Source organism: Cetorhinus maximus, chromosome 1 (genome assembly GCF_964194155.1).
Source record: "Cetorhinus maximus chromosome 1, sCetMax3.hap1.1, whole genome shotgun sequence".
Lineage (NCBI taxonomy): Eukaryota > Metazoa > Chordata > Chondrichthyes > Lamniformes > Cetorhinidae > Cetorhinus > Cetorhinus maximus.
In genome coordinates this window covers 188,927,295-188,950,115 of record NC_135879.1, presented here as the reverse complement: position 1 = coordinate 188,950,115, position 22,821 = coordinate 188,927,295, and the positions used below count along the sequence as shown (strand labels likewise).

General features: G+C 44.8%; 1 protein-coding gene and 1 long non-coding RNA gene across 7 annotated transcripts in view; one reads left to right on the top strand and one right to left on the bottom strand.

The window, feature by feature from the left end:
* LOC144686088 (uncharacterized) overlaps window positions 1-22,821 on the bottom strand; it is a 185,036-nt gene that overhangs the window by 84,533 nt on the left and 77,682 nt on the right. The gene's annotated exons all lie outside the window — the stretch shown is intronic.
* Window positions 1-22,821, top strand: part of pdzd2 (PDZ domain containing 2) — a 631,303-nt gene that overhangs the window by 557,435 nt on the left and 51,047 nt on the right. For all 6 annotated transcript variants that reach the window (XM_078551140.1, XM_078551149.1, XM_078551169.1 and 3 more), the window contains 2 exons: window positions 10,380-10,480; window positions 21,961-22,132. In XM_078551140.1, coding sequence (XP_078407266.1) covers window positions 10,380-10,480; window positions 21,961-22,132 — 273 coding nt within the window. The remainder of the gene's footprint in view (window positions 1-10,379; window positions 10,481-21,960; window positions 22,133-22,821) is intronic.

Here is a 22,821-nt window from a genome sequence, read left to right as displayed (position 1 = left end):
AGTAATCCAGAGACCCAGTGTAATACTTTGGGGACCCAGTCTGGCCTACATGTGACTCCAGAGCCACAGCAATGTGCTTGACTCTTAAATACCCTCTGAAATAGCCTAGCACGCTACTCAGTTGTATCATAATCACTAGAAAGTCAGTAAGGAGTGAAACTGGATGGACTGTCTGGCATCGAAATAGGCAACAGAAACGACAACGGCAAAATCAGTCCTGTTGATACTGCAGAGTCCTCCTTACTAATATCTGGGGGCTAGTGCCAAAATTGGGAGTGCTGTCTCACAGACTAGTCAAGCAACAGCCTATCATAGTCATACTCAAGGAATTGTACCTCAAAGATAATGTTCCAGACACCACCATCACCATCCCTGGGTATGACCTGCCCCAGCGGCAGGATAGACCCAGCAGAGGTGGGGGCACGGTAGTATACAGTCAGGAGGGAGTTGCCCTGAAAGTCCTCAACATTGACTCCAGACCCCATGAAGTCTCATGGCACCAGGTCAAGCATGGGCAAGGAAACCTCCTGCTGGTTACCACGTTACACGGAGTTAGGGGTAATATATTAGCTTGGATAGAGGATTGGCTAACCAACAGAAAGACAGGATAAAATTGTTTCCCTTGGTGGAGAATTCTAGAACCAGGGGACATAGATTCAAGATAAGTGGCAGAAGGTGTAGGGGGGACATGAGGAAGAACTTTTTGAAGCAGAGGGTAGTGGGTGTCTGGAATTCGCTGCCCAAGTTGGTGGTAGAGACAGAAACTCTAAACTCTTTTAAAAAGTACCTGGATCTGCACCTTAAGTGCTGTAAGCTGCAGGGCTATGGGCCGGGTGCAGGAAGGTGGGATTAGAAAGGGCACCTGGGTGTCCTCGGGCTGGCATGGACAAGATGGGCCAAATGGCCTCCTTTTGTACTGTAACTTTTCTATTGTTCTATGGTTCTATACTGCCCTCAAATTTAGCGATGCCTCCCTCAGGCGCCTACTGGACGCAATGGAGGGCGGCCTTGAAGCCCTCTATCCCAGCTCTCGGTGAAGATCAGTAAGCAAGGCCGCCGATCCAGCATGGGATGTGGTGGCAGTGGTGTTCAGCGCCAACACCCTACAAAAGAGGGCAGCCACCCAGTGCCAAAAGGGGATGAAAGATCTCCTCCATTCTGCCAGGGTAAGTCAGTCTTCTCATCACTCTCAACTCACACACTCACAAACCCATCACACATCCACAGGGATCTCACTCACTGTCAGTTCAAGGGACATCACCATTCACTCTCTCACACACACCTTCATCTGCCCTGCGAATCGTGTCTTCATCCCATCCATGGCACCACTCACCACCTACACATGCCAGGCATCTTTCTCATCCGGCCTGGCAGGCATCCTGCTTACACTCTCTCCATCTGTATTCATGCAGGACAAGCTGGCACACAACAAAAGGGAGGGGTCACAGACTGGTGGAGAATTGCCCAACATCAAGATCCTCACAGACTTTGAAAATAGAGTCAGCCAGGTGGTCGGTGACACTCTGGACTGTTCCTGTGCTGCCGGTGAGGTTGGCGGCGCTTAGCCAAGTGAGGACCCAGCAGTGCAACATCCACCAGACAACCATGCTGTGAGTGACTTCCCCTGTTCCACAGTCCCCTGCCAGGCATTAATTATCTCTCCTTGCTTTCTCAGGCACATCTGGGAAGCAGCCAAAGGGGTCCACGACCCAGGTCCTCAACTCAAGCCCCGAAGACAACTTGGAAGAAGAATCTGATGACACCCTAATTGAAGACCTGTCACAGCGCTCACCCACACCTTCTACCAGTGCAGAGACACATGCTTCAGTAGGACCGAGTTCTAGAGTAGCCTCGGGGTCACAATCTGGTGAGCACATTGCGCAGTCTGATCCACAGCAGGTGGAGGAAAGGACTTCCCAGCTTTCCAGCATTCAGAGGATTGCTGGAGACCAGAAATCTGCTGGTTCCGAGTCAGATGATGAGCCTCTGGACTTGGTCATATCTCAGTTGCTGGAGCTGCAAAGGCAGGCTCGGGAACATCAGGAAGGGATGTCCGCTGCACTCCTCAGGTTGCAAAGCACGGTGGAAGAGTCCATCCGCCTTCAGCCTGAAGCGATAGCGCCAGCATGCCAACACACCGAGGTCAACACTGATAGGATGGCGGCTGCCATGGAGACATTGATCCAGGACTTCGGTCCTACACTGCTGCGCAGGCTGAACTCCATCGCTGACACCATAGTTGGCCTCCAACAGTGTCAACACAAGAGAGGTGCGGGGCAGCTCGACCTCACTCCAGCTTCCCCTTCTCTTCAAGGAGTCAGCAAGGGGTATTTGGCCACCCGTAGGGAGGAGAATCAGCAGGTGTACCCCCAAACCCCCCAGGGCCATCCACCCAGGTGACTCCGGGAGTGCAGGGCCCATCCGAATCCCCTTTTCCTGTGATCCTAGCTGCTCCAGCTCCACAGGCTGAGGAAGGTGCCGCTGCCGCACAGCAGGACCTCGAAAGCAGACCGGGGCCCTCCAGGTCTCAGCCCTCCAGAGGACGCCCATCGAGGTCAACACGGACAGGGCATAGCAGTCAGCAGGCTGCCTCCACTTCCGTCAACAATGTCAACGGATCACCAAGATGTAGCAGCAGGGTTCAGAAGGTTAAGAAGATGTAGTTGCACAGCCTGTTTATTGTAAATAAACTCCCAAGAATAAAAGCAAAAAACTGCGGATGCTAGAAATCCAAAACAAAAACTAAAATACCTGGAAAAACTCAGCAGGTCTGGCAGCATCTGCGGAGAGGAACACAGTCAACGTTTCGAGTCCGAATGACCCTTCAACAGAACTGTTGAACCGTTCTGTTGACCCTTCAACAGAACTGTTGAACCGTTCAACAGTTCTGTTGAAGGGTAATTTGCACTCGAAACGTTGACTGTGTTCCGTTCTGCAGATGCTGCCAGACCTGCTGAGTTTTTCCAGGTATTTTTGTTTTTGTTTTAAACTCCCAAGAATGTCGTCTTGCCTATGGCTCCTTGTTATAATAAGCAGTGTTCATGTCCCTCAGATGTGAAACCTTGGTTCCTGCACAAAATAAAGGCAGTTGCCTCAGTCCAGGGCCTCTTCCCTGTGCAATGTGTAACCTTCAGACCAAAGTGATAGCCTGGCTTCACACTCACTTGGCACATTACTGATGCCTGCACCTCGATGGTGCTTGTCATTTGCTGCCAGAATGTCGTGGGTAGGTGTCACAGAGTTCTCTCATTCTCTCTGTGTGCTCTCAGCACCTTTGAGGTGGGACTGGCCCCCATCTCTTCAGCATCTGTGACCGGTGACGGTGTGCTCCTGAAGGGGTCAGGTGCTGAAGGCGGACAAAGGATCAGGCGCTTTTAAAGTTTCACGGCTGTGTCTCCATGATATGACCCTATCACAGAGGGTATGTGCGCTGCCATGGATGTAGCGCTGCCTGCTAAGGATGTAGGAGTTGTGGATGCTCCCTGGGAATCATGCACAGACCCTGTAGGATGTGTTTGTGGTGGTCGCACACCAGCTGCACATTCAGCGAGTGGAAGCCCTTGCGGTTGACATAGTTGACTGCTTGTTGCCATGGAGATCTAAGCACGCCCCCCCATGTCCCCGTAGCGCCAAATCCTGCAGCAGTGGCACATGTGACCGACCAGTTCCCTAGACATGCGCAGTCTTCAGCAACACTGGTTCTCAGTCACCTGCAGGAATGACAGGCGCCATCTATAGACCCTGGGACTAATGAGGTGCCTATGAGCGACGGCTTGCTGTGGACCTTCAGCTGCATGCGCAGCAATGCAGAAACATAGAAACTAGGAGCAGGAGTAGGCCATTCGGCCCTTTGAGCCTCCACTATGCATTTTGATCATGGCTGATCATCCAACTCAATAGCCTGCACCCGCTTTCTCCCCATACCCTTTGATCCCTTTCGCCCCCAAGAGCTATATCCAACTCCTTCTTGAAAACATACAATGTTTTGGTCTCAACTACTTTCTGTGGTAGCGAATTCCACAGGGTCACCACTCTCTGGGTGAAGAAATTTCTCCTCATCTCAGTCCTAAATAGTCTACCCCGTATCCTCAGACTGTGAACCCTGGTTCTGGACAACCCCACCATTGGGAACATCCTTCCTGCATCTACCCTGTCTAGTCCTGTTAGAATTTTATAGGTTTCTATGAGATCCCCCCTCATTCTTCTGAACTCCAGCGAATATAATCCTAATCGACTCATTCCCTCCTCATATGTCACTCCCGCCATCCCAGGAATCAGTCGGGTAAACCTTCACTGCACTCCCTCTATAGTAAGTACATCCTTCCTCAGATAAGGAGACCAAAACTGGATACAATATTCCAAGTGTGGTCTCACCAAGGCCCTGTATAATTGCAGCAAGACATCCCTGTTCCTGTACTCAAATCCTCTGGCTATGAAGGCAAACATACCATTTGCCTTCTTTACCGCCTGCTGCACCTGCATGCTTACCTTCAGTGACTGGTATACAAGGAGACCCAGGTCTCGTTGCACATTCCCCCCTCTCAATTTATAGCCACTCAGATAATAATCTGCCTTCCTGCTTTTGCTACCAAAATGGATAACCTCACATTTATCCACATTATACTGCATCTGCTATGCATTTGCCCACTCACTCAGCTTGTCTAAATCACACTGAAGCATCTCTGCATCCTCCTCACAGCTCACCCTCCCACCCAGCTTTGAGGCTGGTGCTCCTCCCTTTGCTGAGCCAGGCACCTCTGCCGCTCTCTTCTTCTCTGATCTCTGTAAGCCATGAGGCATACTGCTAAATCATCAGGCTCCACGGTCCTGATGTTCTTCTCTTGCAGGATCAAAAAGAGAGACACGTGGGTTAGCATGGGTGTACTAAGAACCTCTCTTGGTTAAATCTGAAGGCCCTTTCACACATGCAGGAGGGTGCTGGCTTTGGATGGCCAGAGTTTAGTGCGCTTTTTGGCTGTCCAAAACACCGTCCACCTCTGCCCCACTCCACTTGACTGATTGTCGGCAGTTTCGGCCATTGGACTGCATGCTGTGCTATCAGCTCAAGTGCAGGCATTCTCCTAACCTCACTGCAAGGCTGCGCTGTTAGCTTGAACCATAATGGGTACTAGTCTAAACCTTAACAAAGACGTTGTTAGGGGCTGTGAGAGCCTCCACCAGTGACTGCACCATAGCCACCTTTCTCAAGGGGATTGTACAAATTGCCCAGTGGGCCAATTGCTCTGTTTCCCCCTAAAACACACATTAATTTGCAGTCTGCACCAGAGGGGTGAAAAGTTCTGCATCACTTGGTGACACTTTAATGCTTTTCTCGTTGCTTGAGTGGGCAGAAAAGCTTCAGAGACCCAACTCCAAGCATGTCAATGGAACTGCAGCTAAACAGTCTCAGCTGTTGAAGAATGCTCACTTTTGACAAGCTTTTCCAAGCTTCGCTCACCCCCTCCCCCCTTCCCCGCTCACCCCCTCCCCCCTTCCCCGCTCACCCCCTCCCTCCACCCTACCCCCCCTCCAACAAGTGCTTGAGTATTTCCTTCAGTCTGTGCTGCCTTGCACCAGCCCCCCACCCAGGTGTGACCCACACTGGATCCCTTGCCCTGGCACCGCACTGAAAGTCAGCCGGGAAAAAGTGACTTGCCTGTGCCCCTGGCAAATGCACAGCAGCTCTTCCTTGATGTCCCACAGGCACTGCTCGCAAGCTCTGCGCAAGGTTGTGTGCACTCACCTCCAAGTTCCCCTCAAAGTTTAGGTCGCCAGGTGCACACCTTTTAAAGGCAGTTGTGAAGCACACTGTTCTGAAGTCAAATCAACGTGGTTGGTAAATTTGACATGGGGGTTGATTCCGGCGAGCAGGGCTTATAATTAGATGCAAATATATTAAAGTGACATTCACTACTTGCAGTGGCAGGAAACATGGCCCGCCATTGACAGGTGGAGCAGACGATCGCAAACTGGTTGCACTACGGCATTAAACCGATTTTTGGCCTTCTCGCCATATTGTCCACTCACACCCGCCATTACACCCACACCAATGGGAACGGAAAATTCCAGCCTATGTATTAGTGTTGATCAGTCAATGCACAATGGTGAGACAAACTTCCCTGGTGAACTTTGCACAAAAAACTGCTTCATCCAGAACTACAAGTACACCATAGGAAACAAAGAGGGAGAAATATTTGTTATAATCATAGAAATAACTGAGGAGAAGAAGGAAGGTTTTACGGGGAGATGAGAAAAGAATAAACAAATGAAGTATTTGGATCTTAATTCACATATTGGGAGTTAGAGCATTTATTTAAGCAAGATTTCTAAAGCAGAGGTTAAATAGTATTACAAATATGTGAGGTTCTGCATCTTTCAGTCTCAGTAAGGCGTATATTTTTATTATTTTTCATTAGACATCTGGTACATTGCTTCAGGAAATTTGAAGCGTTGATGTGTGGGTCACTGTCTTGTTTAGGTTGCAGAGGGGCTATGGTAAAGGAGAAATGAAGAGTTTGTATGTGTGTGTTTTATATACAAGGCTTCCTTAACACATCCAAAGGACATCAGATGAACTAATGTATTACTTTATGTAGGCAAGTATAGCGGCCAATTTCTGCACAGTGAGATCCCATTAACAGCAGATGAATGAATCACCAGACAATCTGTTATTGGTGGTGTTAATCAACTATCAAAAACTGCGTCCCATTTCCCAAATAACTCCTTATATTTGCTAGTGTATTAAAGAAATTCCATGCTTCTGTAGAGTTTCTAATATATAATATTTAATCATATTCATGTATTAACAATAACTGAGTTTTTAGATGTGTGACCAATTGACATTTTAAAGTGTCTGGGTTTTCAAAAGTAAGAAGTATTTTATAGAATCATAGAATGGTTACAACATAGAAGGAGGCATTCCATCCATTGAATCTGTGTCAGCTCTCTGCAAGTGCAGCTCACCTGATCCTACGTTCTCCTTTTCCCCGTAACCCTGCATTTTTTTTCTTTTCAGATAATAATCCAATTCTCTTTTGAAAGCCTTGAGTGAACCTGCTTCCACCACACTCTCAGGCAGTGCATTCCAAATTCTAACCACTTACTGCTTAAAAAAATATTTTCCCTCATGTAGGCATTGTTTCTTTTGCCATTTACCTTAAATCGGTGTCCCCTGGTTCTCTATCCTTCTGCCAATGAGAACAGTTTCTCCCAACCTACTCTGCCCAGACCCTTCATGATTTTGAACACCTCTATCAAATTTCTCCCTAATCTTCTCTTCTCCAAGAAGAACAGCCCCAGCTTCTCCACATGGCTGAAGTTTCTCATCCCTGAAAACCATTCTCATGAATCTTTTTTTACCCTCTTAAATGCCTTCACATTCTTCCTAAAGTTTAATGTTAATTTATTTAAATGTTGCAGGGTGAAAAAATTCCTCTTGTCAACATACTATATTCAAAACAAACTTTGAATTGTGTTAAGGCTGATATACGGAGTTGTATCTTTGATCATTACCATACATGGTTTGGTAAAGCTGACATATTTAGAGAACTGTAACTGTAACTTAATTGAACATTTGAAAAATATTTCCCTGGATCCTTGGCTGCTCTGTCTATTCCAAACTTTTCTCAAAAGATTTTTGACCTCCACTCCCTTATTCATGTGAGTCATTTATCATGTCATTTGATGGAAGGAAAAACCTTTAAATTTTATCTGATGAATCTTTAGTGAAGTTCAATCTAATTACCATGATCATGTACACCTGACCTGGCTGATGGTCAGTGGAAGTTCACATTCAAGTACACCTTTCCAGGATGAAGCTCAATGGAAGTACCTCATTGCATAAACCCTAACCTTTTAAAAGCTTAGTGTCAGTATATTTACAAATACCCTTACATAGATGACACTCATTGGAAGCATCAAATTTGTGTAGATCCTTATCCTGCTGAAATCAACTTCATACAGTTAGTACAGCTAAGGGCAAATCTTGTGAAGATTGATATTACTTTGAATACCAAGGAAAACAAGGCGTTGGTGTAGTTTTCATAATTTTCAAGATTATACAATACATTTGGCTGCATCTACTGCCTTCCCATCTTTTCTGCTCTGTGGATCGTCACTTTGACAGGCTTGTGTATCCTGACGATCTCTTAAGTGTTGCCATCGGGAGGTCCTTGCTCCTGGTAGGGCCACCCATGGTGACAAGGTCAGGGGTGGTGCCAGGGAAACTGCGGTCCAAAATGTCCTCAAAGGTGTAACAGGCGAAGGAAGACTGTGCGTCTCACTGGCTGCAACAGCGGAAGAAGGCTGCAGCAGCAAGATGGTCCCAGTCATCGGGGCTTGTCGCATCACTGAAATCAGATCACCAACCTGCCAAGATTGTGTGGACAATGACAGCGCTCCAAGGTCCACACTTCAAATGAAGTCACACGCAGGCTTCTACCAGGATCCATCAGTTAACTCCTGTGGCAATGGAGAATTGGCGACAGGGACATAGCTGTGAACCTGGGAATCCCTAGTCAAGAATCTGCACGTTGGCAATAGATGCATGAAGGTCATTGGACACCAGTTTTGGGACAGAGGTATCTTTGGGCAGCAGCACCTGTGACTGAGCAGCCCTTCCCTTCTTGTTTTATTCTTACAAAAATTTGTTAATTTTTTCCAGAAGTCAACCCAGTTATAACTCTTCACATTGTAATGTTGGGAAGGCGGAAAAATTCTTGCAGTCATTCATCTTTTATCAATTTTTTTCACCCCAAGTCGTCCTGACTCATGTTAAGTGTCCGTTAGTCCCCAGATCCAGTGATCATTCTTCAGGTATTTGCATAGACACGAAACATTCAATACGTGCTATCCTACCTTGCAGGACAGTCCAGCCAAACTTGATTCCTCTGCTCACCTAATATTCATACATGTATATTTTCTAGTAGTGACCACTGGATTGTAGTAAGGAACACAAATCCTTTATTTTTTTCCCTTTTCCTGTAGCCCAAGGATGATGAGGGCAATTGTCCTTACTGCCATCCGAGCTGAGATCAACTAATTCTGAATAAACTGAAGATCAAAACTGGCACCTTCCTGCACTGTTTAGCTTAGTGCCATACAGGACAATGGTTAACTCTTTAAACCATTAGGAATCTAGGCTTCTATCCCTGTGCTACGTTAAACCTGTTGTATGTCTGTAACTTGCATAGATTATGATTCTTGCTAGCACAGATTAAATTTTAAAAGCAACGGATGGGCATAACATACAAAATACATCACAACTAGAACAGAAAGAAAACCAGTGCTCCACAATCGCGCCTAGTGGCAGACAAAAAGGCCAGAATTTTCCTGTCGGCGATTTGGGGGTGGGGCCTGCTTGCCAACAGGAAAATGACGTCGGGAGGAACCCCTGACGTCATTCCGGTCCCTTTAAATTTTTAGGAAGGTGGGCGGACAATGAAATCAGCCAATTGAGGCCATTGACAGAGTAATTAAGATAATTAAAGGCCCTGCCCGTCCAACCTTAAGGCTGGCAGGCAGGCCAGGAGCCCCAGTGGGCTTCTGAAAAAACATGAAACCTCATCCACTGGCGGGATGAGGTTTCATGTTCCTTTTTAAAAACTTTAATAAATGTAATTATATTTATTAACATGTCCCATCTTGTGTGACATTGTCACATGAAGGGGACATGTTAATAATATTTTTATTTTTCTACTTTTTAATTTTTTTAGAATGTCACTAATCTCCCTGAGACAGGACTTGGTCCCAGGGAGTAGTGCGCTCTTTCGCGTGCATGCGCGAAAGAGCACACTTTGACAGATGTGGAATCCCCCGCCCTCCCGCCCCACACAGGAAGTGCATAGCGCATAGCACTTCCTGTTGGGCAGGCCGCTGGGCGGGCCTTAATTGGATTTTGACCCAGTGACAGTGAAGGAACGGTGATGGTATTTCCAAGGCAGGATGGTGAATGGCTTGGAGGGGAACTTGCAGGCGGTGGTGTTGCCATGATTCTGCTGTTCTTGTCCTTGTTGGCGGTACAGGTCGTAGGTTTGGAAGGTGCTGTTGAAGGAGCCTTGGTGAGTTGCTGCAGTGCATCTTGTAGATGGTACACACTGCTGTTACTGTGCGTCAGTGGTGGAGGGAGTGAATATTTGTGGATGGGGTGCAAATCAAGTGGGCTGCTTTGTCCTGGATGGTGTCAAGCTTCTTGAGTGTTGTGGGAGCTGCACTCATCCAGGTAAGTGGAGAGTATTCCATTCACTCCTGGCTTGTGCCTTGTAGATGGTGGACAGGCTTTGGGGAGCCAGGAGGTGAGTTACTCACTGCAGAATTCCCAGCCTCTGAACCGCTCTTATAGCCATAATATTTATATGGTTGTTCCTGTCCTTTTCCCACAGGGTTATCATCAAAAAGCCCATCACCTAGTGTGAAATCCAAGCAGGGTGATGGATCTTCTCTCAGTTGGACTATGAAACGCTTTCTGGAACCCACAAGTCGGGTAAGCAAATTATTTTCTATAGTTTGGCAGGGTGATAGTTACTGTAATATATCCTTAAGTTTCTATTTGCTAGATTGTATCTCTGCAAAAGCTTTTCACCTTAAGGTTCCATTCATTATTAATCTGAAAACGTAATTAAAGTTTCTTGCTGAGTTGCAATTTTGTATAATTTTACTGTGCTAGTAGGATGCAGATGTTCACAGCTTCTTCAATCACTGGTCTGTGAAGAAGAAATGAACATTTACAGCTGATACCATGAATAAGGAGCCCAATTCAGAATTAGCACTACATGGCAGCAGCAGAGGGTGAACTAGCTCACAGGCAATTCAATAGCTGAGAAAGTCATCACAGCCAAGTCAGTCCTGTCTTCCCATTAGGCATTAAAGAGAAGTGCAGAATAAAAGTGTTATACATTTTTCCAGACTACAGTCAAAAAGATGCAAAGTCTGATTCTGATACTATTGAAATAGAATTCAGTTGTATGTTTTGCTTTGACTACTTGTATGTTTGACAGATGAAAAGAAAAATATTCAGTCTATGATACAAATACTCACAGCATCTTTGTGCATCTGGTCATTCACCAATATCATACATCCTTTTTTGTGGGATTTGTACCCCAGTCTCTAAGGCCGGAATTTTCCAGCCCTCCCGCGGTGGGGCCAGCGAGCCATTGAAATCTCCGTTCACACTGGTGAGAACGGAAAATCCCACCAGTGTCAGGGGCTGGAAAATTCCGGACTAAGTTTCACTTGAAGATTATCCAAGTCTCTCAGTTTCACTTGAAGACTATCAGAATTTCACTTGAGCACTAGTTATGCAGTTAGATACATACGTTATGTAAGTTCCTTCTATTTCATTCCTCATACTTCCCAATATTTTAAAAATCTGGATCACAACCCCACTCACTTTATGTCCAATGAAACAAATTAATTGGAACTCCACAATGTTTCTGTGGATAAGTGCAACATCCTATTTGGATTTGAGCCAGAAAGACCAAGAAGGTATCTGGATTGATCACTGGTCTGTGTTATGTTGGCTAACCTCAGCTGAGCTCAGTAATGGTGTTACACTTGGCCTCGAGTATTGATGAGATGGGGAGGTGAAAAGCAGTCAGTTGAGGCCTTACTCCTTGCTGATTCCAATTGACTCATGCCTTTTGCAAAGATGCCAGCGCCCAATGGAACTACACCCTATTGTAACTTAGAGACATCAGGAAAGGAAGGGGCAGGAAGAAAAAAAAAATTCATGTTGTTTGTAAAAGGAAAACAGGTTTCTAAAATTTTTTAATCATACAAAAGTAGAGTATAATGATGCAGTCTTCAGATCTTGGACTGACATTTGTTTCTGGATCAAAGCCCCATTAAATTACCTATCACTTGATGCTATAAATGATGATGGGTAAGGCATCCGGGCAGTAAAAAGTTTCATTTTGAACATTCCTGTTTGATAGTTCTTCAAGATAACAATAATTATATTGCGCCTCATATTGATCCATATATTGTTATAACATGACAAACTTTATTGGACTTTTACAACTATAACTTTACCATAAAAATGGGCACAGTAAATCAACTCTGTTGTATCATGGTTAGTAAGATTTTAGTAAATCTTCATAGTAAATCTTGCAGTGCATTTGATACCCACATTTAATTAATTGGCATGTTTATCCAGTTTACATATTACAATATTAAATTTAAATAAGAAGAAAAGGGCTGGTTAAACAGAATTAAAGCAAAATTCTGCAGATGCTAGAAATCTGAAATAAAAAACAGCAAGGGCAGAATTTTGCCGTTGGCGAGCGGGGGGCGGAGCCTGCTCACCGACATGTAAAATGACGCAGGATGACATCCGGCGGAACCCCCGACGTCATCCCGGCACTTTTAAATTTTCAGGAAGGCGGGGGCACAGCAAAATCAGCTGTGCGCCCGCCGACCTGTCAATGGCCAGTTGAGGCCATTGACAGGATCATTTAAACAATTAAAGGACCTGCCCGTCCAACCTTAAGGTTGGTGGGCAGGCCAGGAGCCCCAGCGGGAAATAGACAAAACATGAAACCTCATCCACCGGCAGGATGAGGTTTCATGTAGGGTTTAAAAAAGTTTAATAAACTTATTATGTAAATTATGAACATGTCCCATCTCATGTGACATTGTCGCATGAGGGGGACATGTTAAGGATTTTTTTTTTCTATTTTTAATATTTTTAAAAGTGTCAGCGATCTCCCTGAGGCAGCACTCTCGTATTTGGGGAATCCCCCCCGCCCGCACAGGAAGTGCATAGCACTTCCCAGTGGACGTCAGGCTGGGCAGGCCTTAATTGGCCCACCCACTTAAAATGGCGGCAGGGTCCGCTTCTCCGGTGGGGATCGGCTCCCCGCCCACCGGAGATTGGGTCGGGTCGGGCCCACCCACCAGACAGGCAGAAAATTCTGCCCCAAGTGCTGGAAATACTCTTCAATTATTCTTCTTATTGTTCAAATATTCTTCAAGGAAGAGTCATATGTTTCTCTCTCCACAGATGCTTCCAGACCTGCTGAGCATTTCCAGCACTTCCTGTTTTAACTTCTGGTTAACTAGATGTTTAACATTTTTAACCTCTGGAAGCTTAGATTATATCCAGTATGAACTGATGGGGTGAAAACTTTTCCTCCCTGCTGACTGTAGGAAAGCTATGTAAAATGACAGTTGCATGTGGGTATCTAGCCACAGTACAAACTATTCACAAGTCTAACTCAAATTAGCAACCTATTTGGAGAGGCCATTATGTGTGAAACAGAATCACTGTGTCTCCTGCCAATGCAATATGGCCAACGGTACCCATCTGCATATGCACACTAGTCCGCACATGCTCAGAAATCGACTGACAGCACTGCTGGAGCCTGCAGCGTGGGACTCAGAGTGGCAGAAGTGGGAGGGATGGATCTGCAGATGCGAAACTAAAATCTTTTCCTTCTGGGATATTTTACTGCAGTCATGTTGGTTAGTGTTTCTAAACTCTGTCTCACTATCCCTGTGATGTGAGTGTTAGATGAGGCAATATAGTCTAACACTCACAGCAACCTACAATCTACTTACATTTCTAGGATTCTTTCCCTTCTAACCCCCTGTAAAAGGAATATCCAAAATCCATCAGTGTCAGTCCAGGATGGAAATACATGTTTTCCGTTCTTGCTGCCAGGGCCAGTGATGACCACGCATACACCCTGCTGCACATTGTCACCTATAAATATGGCAGCCATTATCCCGGGCCTGTCATCAGCATACAACTGCACATGCACAGCATTGGGGCAGCAAACATAGCCAAAATGGAATGGTCTGCACGGACACAATGGAAAGCTGCTATATTTGGACTAAAAGCACATTGTTTAAACACAGAAGCAGGAGCTTTCATTTGCAAGTAGTTCCAAGTTTATACATGACCTAGAGGTTTTCAATGCTGACACTGTGTGCCCACATTCGAGATATGTTGCATTCTTCAGCATTGACATCCCACCATTGATGAGTAGAAAAAAAGTTACTGACAAAAATGTTTTTAAAATAATTTAAGTAATTAAATAACATTTGAGGTACAGAGCTCCATTTGGGATATAGTCGGCTCGCATGATTACAACATAAATATTCTTATCCCATATTTGTTCATTCTCTAGTTCATTCATCTCTAACCACCCCTCCTCCTACCCCCACCATCTTCATCCCATTGCAGCCTCTAATGTTTTTCTCTTAAATGATTGCAGTGGTTTTGTCATAATTACTCACCAGAAACCCATTCCATATATTGATCACACTTTGTGTGAAGAATTTCCAAACTTTTTTTTTACTGTATTGAATCTGTATCTCCTTGTTCCACTCCCACAATTTAATCACAGGATCACTGAGCAGTTACAGCACAGGAGACCATTTGGCCCATCATTACTGTGCTGGCTCTCTGAAGGAGCAATTCATCTAGTCTCATTCATGGCCTTTTCTCTGTAGCCCTGCAAATTCTTCCTTTTCAGATAATAATCCAATTCCCGTTTGAATGCTTTGATTGAATCTGCCTCCACCACTCACTCAGGCAGTGCATAAGAACATAAGAAATAGGAGCAGGAGTAGGCCATTATAGCTGATCTGTCCCAGGCCTCAACTCCTCTTTCGTGCCAGCTCCTCACAGCCCTCAAATCCCCGATATTTCAAAAATCTATCTACCTCCTCTTTAGCTACTTTCAGTGATCTAGCCTCCATAACACTCTGGGGTAGAGAATTTCAGACATTTACTACCCACTGAGAGAAGAAATTCCTTTGCATCTCAGTTTTAAATGACTGTCCCCTTATTCTGTAACTATGTCCCCTAGTTCGAGATTCCCCCACTAGTGGAAACATCTCAACATCTACCCTGTCAAGCTCCCTCAGAATCTTATACATTTCAATAAGATCACCCCTCATTCTTCTAAATCTAATGAATAAAGACTTAACCTGTTTAGCCGTTCTTGATAAGTCAACCCCTTCATCCCAGGAATCAGCCTAGTGAATCTCTTCTGAACTACCTCCAGGAAATCCTTTCTTAAATACAGGGACCAAAACTGTACACAGTACTCCAGGTGCGGCCTCATCAACACCCTGTACAGTTATAACAAGACTTCCCTATTTTTAAACTCCAACCCCCTATAATACAGGCCAAACTTCCATTTGCCATCTTAATTACTTGCTGCTCCTGCATGCTAATTTTTTGGGTGTCAAGAACACTCAGATCCCTCTGTGCTTCACTTTTTTGGAGTCTCCCTCCATTTAAATAATAGTCTGCCTTTTCATTCTTTCTACCAAAGTGCATGACCTCAGACTTTCCTACATTAGACTCCATCTACCAAGTTTTTGCCCACTCACTCAACCTGTCTATAACCCCTTGAAGATTCTTTATGCCCTCATCACAACATGCCCTCCCACCAATTTTTGAATCATCAGCAAAGTTGGATATATTACACTTTGCCCCCTCTTCCAAGTCATTAATATAGATAGTAAATAATTGAGGCCCTTGGACTGATCCTTGTGACACTCCACTAGTTACATCTTTCCAACCTGAAAAAGGCCCATTAACCCTGACTCTCTGTCTTCTGTGTGTCAACCAATCCTCAATCCATGCTAATACATTACCCCCAATACTGTGAGCTCCTATTTTGTACAATAACCTTTTATGTGGCACCTTATTGAATGCCTTTTGGAAATCCAAATACACTACCTCTACCCTCCCCCTTTATCAACTTGTTATATCCTCAAAGAACTCTGGCAAATTTGTCAAACATGATTTCCCCTTCACAAAACCATGTCAACTCTGTTTGATTGCATTAAGCTTTTCTAAATATCCTACTATTTCTTCCTTAATAATGGACTCTAGCATTTTCCCAATGACAGATGTTGGACTGACTGGCCTATAGTTTCCTGCTTTTTGTCTCCCTCCCTTCTAGAACAGGGGTGTCACATTAGCAATTTTCCAATCCGCTGGGACCCTCCTGGAATCCTGTGAGTTCTGGAATATTTCGACCAATGCCTCCACTATCTCTGCAGCCACTCCTTCAAAATCCTTGGATGCAGGCCATCAGGTCCTGGTGACTTGTCTGCCTTTAGTTCCATTAGTTTGCCAAGTACTTTGTCCCTCATGATAGAGACTGTTAGAAGATCTTTCCTCCTGTTAGCTCCTTGCTTATCTGATATCTTTGGAATGTTTATAGTGTCCTCCACTGTGAAGACCGATACAAAATATTGGTTTGAATTATCTGCCATTTCACTGTTCCCCGTTATCAATTCTCCAGTTTCATCCTCCAAGGCTCACTTTAGCCACTCTCTTTTTATGTAACTGTTGAAACTCTTGCTGTTTGTTTTTTATATTTCTGCCGATTTACTTTCATAATCGATTTTCTCCCTCTTTATTAGCTTTTTAGTCATCCACTGCTGGCCCCTAAAAGATTCCCAGTCCTCTGGCCGACCACTAGTTTTCGTCGCTTTGTATGCCTTAGTTTTTAATTGGATACTCTCCTTGACCGCCTTTGTTAACCATGGGTGGTTCACCCTTCTTATCGAGTCTTTCTCTTTGACTGGGATAAATTTTTGCTGAACTTTTTGAAATATCTGCTTAAATGTCTGCCACAGCTCATCCACTGACCTTCCCCTTAGTCTATTTTCCCAGCCCGCTTTAGACAACTCTTACCTCTGTAATTGCCCTTATTTAATTTGAGGACACTGGTTTGAGACCCGAGTTGCTCGCCCTCAAACTGAATTTGAAATTCTACCATGCTTTGATCGCTACTTCCTAGAGGATCCTTAACTATGATATCTCTTATTAATCCCACCTCATTACACATTACTAGATTTAAAATACCCTGTTCCTGGGTAGGTTCTGCAACGTATTGCTCTAAGAAACAATCCCTGATGCACTCTACAAATTCGTCTTCCATGTTCGCCCTGCCAATCTGATTTGTCCAGTCAATATGCAGATTAAAATCACCCATGACAATTATAGCGCCCTTCTTCCACGCCTCCATTATTTCCTGATTTATACTTTATCCTACAGTGAGTCAACTCTTCAGGGGTCTATAGACAACTCCCACCCATGACTTCTACCCCTTGCTATTCCTTATTTCCACCCAAACTGATTCCACATCACGATCTACTGCACCTATATCGCTACCCACCACCGCTTTATTAACAAAGCTACCCCACCTCCTTTTGTTTTTTGCCTATTTTTCCAGAATGTCAAATACCCTTTAATGTTGATTTCCCAATCTTGGTCACCCTGCAACTACGTCTCTGTACTAGCTATTAAGTCATATTCATTTATTTCTATTTGTGCTGTAAACTCATCTATCTTGTTACAAATACTGCGTGCATTCAGATAAACCACCTTAAGCTTTGACTTTTTACCATTATTACTCATTCTGATTCTGATTTCTGCTGCACTCTTCTGCTTATATTTTCTGCCCCTTCCTGTTACACTTTGATTATCGTTCGCCTCTTCACTACCCTGCACATCTGCTCTCTCGTTTCTTTTTGATTCTTTAAACTTCCCTTCAGTTGAACCCTCCAGACTCTAGCAGCTCTGAATTCCAGATCTTAACAACTCTTTGCATAAACAAGGTTTTCCTCATGTCACCATGGCTTCTTTTGCCAGTTACCTTAAATCTTTGTCCTCTGGTTCTTGATCCTTCCACCAATGGGAACAGTTTCTCCCTATCTACTCTGTCCAGACTCCTCATGATCTTAAATAACTCTATCAAATGTGAAATAATATTTGTGATATGTCTTTTCCATACCAGTTGTTGTCCTCTACATATCCATAACACCACACCCCAAATCTGAGAAGTCTAGATTTTTCCATCTTTTCCTCATAACTCAAACCTCTGACTTTAGGGGCTGGAATGTACTCTGAGGACAGCTCCCCACACCCCAGCGTAAATTTCAGGGGCAAGCCCGCCTTTGCTTGGCCAGTTCACCCCACTTTAATTTTTTGGGTGATGGCCCAATTAGTATGAGGCAGGACTTCCGTCTGTCTCCATGAGGAAGTCCTTCCTCATAGAGCTGTCAGCCAATCAGAGGCCAGCAGCTCTGCGCCATACCAAGATCAGTGGCCACTGCCAGTACTGCAGGAGGCCCAAGAGGAAGAGGAACAATGGATGCTCGAAACCCAGGTAAGTCCGCAATCTCACTACAATTGGCAGGCCCTAGCGAGGTGGGTGGGCAGCTCATTAGACAGGGCAGGTGGAAGGGTGAATGCGGTGAAGCAAAACTGTGGGGTCGGGGAGGTGCGGGTAGCTACCGATTGGCACGGGGAGTCTTGGGAAGGAGGCAACCCCCCCCTTGGGAAGGAGGCACGCTGCCCCAACCTCCAACCTCCTTCACTGTGCAGCAGGGCTACATGGGTGCAGGCTTGCCCCCTCCCCTTTAAGTCGAAGTGATGGTGGGATGTGGCCCTTATTGGGTATTAATTGCCCACTTAATGGTCTCTTTTGTGTTACGGGCAGGCGGCCCACCCAACACCTCCCCCATTGCCTGTAAAATTGTGGCATGGGCAAGTGTGGGTGAACTGACAGCGGGCATGTTGCCAATGGCACGGTGCTTCAATTTACGGGTCTACCTGCCTGTTATTCTGCCTTTCTGGGCCTGAAACTTCAACCTTAGGAATCAGCTTTTTGGCTTTCCTCTGAACTACCTCTAGTGCTTGATTGTCTCCCATGTGTCTTGGACCATAATTGGACACTACTCAACGTGTGGTTTGAATATGAGCATGGCTAGTTTTAACTTGTATTCTTCTGTTCTGGAGAGACAGTTGTGTATTCTGTTTGCAGCTCTGCAGTGGTTTGGCCATGTTTATTGTTGAGATCCCCAGATCTCCTTAAATTTCATACCTTTTCATCTTGACACCATTCATAGAGTATACCAGCTGTCCATTTTTCCTTTGCTTGTATTATTTCACCTGCCATTAGTTCCCCCCACATAAATATTTTGTCCAACTCAATTTGTATTCCCTGAGCTGTCTTCTTAAAATCAAACTATTTTGATATCACCTTCAATTTTAACCAAATTGCATTATTTTCTGAATGCAAGTCATAAATGCCCCTAGCACCAAAGTCACTTATGCCTTCATTTCCCCGTGCTCAGTGCATCAAGTGCAGGGTGAGCCTCAGGCCTCTGCCTGATAATAGAGAGCTCCAATGTCTGAAATGTTACAATGCTTTGGGTATAACAGACCACATTATCGGACACAATAGGCTCAATATTTAACTGTTCTTTCCCTGTCCATCACCATTGACAGGTAGGAGTTTATTGAGGGGGTTAAAATTATTGATCATGAACGCATCCTCAACTTTGGGCCACTTCATTTAAATGAAACACACACGTTGAAATTCTTATGGGAAATGAAAGAAACTAACAATAATGAAGTCCTGCTGACAGCATCCCTGACTTTGCAGGGTTTGTTTTGTGTTCCCCTGAACCTTCCCCATAAACATCAGGGCCTGTGAGTTCCAGATCTCGGCCACGGATTAATGAGGGGGATCAGGGGGTGGTACCAAGCAATAAATGAATACAATCCCAACAAAGAGCGAGAATAAGGTACTGCAGCAAATGCTCAGCCATAGGCACAAAAGAACAATATTTGCCTGGGAGAAGTTTGCTGTCCTCAAATTGATAAGTGGCCTAAAGACCTAAAGAGATTCATGAGTGAAATTAAGAAATAGGTGGCGTGGGGAATGGGGTAACAAGGGAAGATGAACCATATTTCTGATGCTGTCTCTTTTATTTTATTAACACCTGCAAGCTTTGAATCATCCAATTCATTATTCATTCAGACACTTGGCCGATGGAGGCGGATACAATTTTTTTAATAGCAACAAACTCCCTTGAACCAACAGCACAGTAGTGAGTACAATCAGACAGTGATGCTCAGGCCCGGATTTTTGTGGAGCCTGCGGGGCCCAGATGTGGAAGTCCCACCCCCATTTTCACTGATATAGGAAAGGGGGTGGGAAGTGACTCGTACGTAAAGGAAACCCAAGCTCAACAGAGTAATTTGAACTCAATTCATTTTCACTGTACTAAAGGCCTTAACTTGCAGTGTAGGAGTCGCAACTTTTTAGAGTAAATGCTCAGGAAAGGTGGAGAAGGTCTGTAGAACTGTCAAGCTGTGAAATTATTTAAACATTAAGAACCTCCCTCTGCCAGTGAGGGGGGAGAAAAAAACCCAGCTGTGAAGTTATTCAAATCCCCAGTTCTTTAAAATTAAAAATACTAGGCTGCCTGTGTCAGTGAGAGTCGAAAAATTCTCTATTCTAGCTGTTACAATAGCTGTTTGTTGACATATTTGTAAGGTCTATCATCATGTCGTTGTTAATGCTTGGCTGCTTTCCACAACCTATAGGCCCAGCAGTGGGTGGGCCAGGGTGGCCCAGGGCAGGTTTGAAGGCAGGGGTCTCTTAAAATGCAGCATGTGGCCTACTCACTGCCTACCAACCCAGCTTCAACCTGTCTCCCATCTTATGGGAGCTGGTGGAGGTGTTGGACAGCCCGCCCACACTTGGACCTATTGAGGCCCTTAAGTGGCCAATTAATGACCAATTAAAGTGCCTCATCCTGCATCCACCACTATTGTACCTGGTATAGAGGGAGGCCCATCGCATGTGGCAAACCTGGTCCTTCATATGCACGGTCTGGTGTCGGGCAAGGGGTGCTCCTGTACCCATCAGACGCACCGCCCCCTCACTCCAATGTCATAACCCTCGCCCCCCCCCCCCCCTCCAGCCCGGCCTTTCAAGCCCAGCCCCCCAACCCCTTCATTCCCCTCACTGAGGCTTGCCAGCCAGGCCCTGCTGATACTCCAGACCTATCTTCAGTCCATCTTCCATTAGCTCCTCTTCATCAGGAACTGGCTGTAATCCCAGCAGTGGCCACCACTCGAACCTGGTGCTGCTGAGACGACAGAGCTGCCAGCCAGTTGGATTGACCAGTTCCTCAGAAGACTTGCTCTTAGCCAATTAACACCCCACCAAACGTTAAATGGTTGTGGGGCAGCCAGTATCGGTGCATTTGCTATCCCTGCCAGCTCTTTGGGTGGTAGGTTGGGAAACCCTGCCATCCAAAAAGTCCTGCCCAGTTAGTCTGCCAGGGTTCAGGAAAGAAAGAGCAGCTAGAGGCCGACGGTCTCTATGGTTCACCCCATAGGAATGTGGGTGGGACCTCATGCTCAGATTGGAAAGACCAAGTTTGTGGGGAATTAAAATGAGGCTGGATGATTTGTCTAGCTTTAGCAGAGGGAAAAGTCTCCAGGAAAACTTACATTGTGAAAGACATTTCTGGAGATAAATGTTTCCAGGCTGGGAAAAGAAAAGATCGGAAGTAAACCCTTAGGAGCTAAGAATTATTTTGGACCAAATCTGGGGAATTGAATGTCTGCCTAAATGACAGTATAAAATATACCTGATAGTGAGTTTTTTCGGTGGTATTGAAAATTTTGTGTGGTTTAAAGTATAAGTTGCTTACAAAAACAGTGTTTAGTCAAAAGTGTTTTCAGTCAGTTTGTTACAGTAAAGATCTGAAAATGTGAAATCTTGGCATGTTATCCTTTAAGCTATTGACTGGAAGTTCAGATTTCTTTTTTTTAAAGTTATCGGTCTGTACAGGGATCATAAGAATGTCTGCTGATGAGTTACTACTGAGAATCTTCTCTATTGTCTCAATTAATAACTTTCAAAAATACCAAATGCACTAGTGCTTTTCCCAGTAATGAAGTTGCTCCACTGGCTCTGATAATTTAAGTACTCTTCCTAAGTCATGAGCTAGATTCGCAAAATTTTGTCCTGAATTTAGTGATCAATGTCAGAATTAAACTGCTATCTATTAGAGTGAGATTAAGCAAGGTGGGTAGAGGCTAGCGTGGAGCATAAGCACCAACAAAGACCTGTTAGGCTGAATGGCCTGTTTCTATAATGTAAAATTCCATCTAATTCTATTCTCTTTCAGCAAGGGTCACTGAGTTCAGAAACGGAACTCTCCCAGTACTTTTCCCACAACATTCCTAACCATTCGTCACTCTCAGACACGATGGTAACAGCGGCCAGTGAGGAAGAACACCTGCGGCAGAAGAGCACAAGTAACTCATTGGATGATGGTGTTGTTCCCCCTCTGAATCCAGGTTTGACTCATACTAACTGGTGTTGTTTCTTGATGGTGCTAGGATAGAATCAGATGATGAGGATTCAACTTCAAAATGACATTCTGTATCTACTGCATATCTCATGAGAATGAAAAATATTAGCCTAGCAATTACCAGGAGTGATATTGGTGGATGAACACCTAACATACTCATGTGCCATTACTGCATCTTCTAATTTAATCATAGAATGGTTACAGCACAAAAGGAGGCCATTTGGTCCATTGTGTCCATGCCAGCTCTCCGCAACAGCAACACGGCTAGTCCCACTTCCTGTCTTCTCCCTGTAGCTCTGCAAATTTTTCCCTTTTTTAAAAACAAGAATTTAAAAACTCCACCACCGCAGTGCATTCTAGATCCTAACCACACATGAAAAAGCTTTCCCTCATGTCGCCTTTGATTCTTTTTCCATTCACCTTAAATTGGTGTCCCCTGGTACTCTTCCACCAATGGGAATAGTTTCTCCATATCTACTCTGTCCAGACCACTCATTATTTTGAACACTTCTATCATATCTCCTCCCAACCTTTTCTCCTCTAAGGAGAACAGCACTAGCTTTTCCAATCTAAACTCATAATTGAGATCCCTCATTGCTGGAATCATTCTCGTGAATCTTCTTTGCATCCTCTCTAAAGCCTTCAGATCCTTCCTAAAGTGTGGTGCCCAGAAGT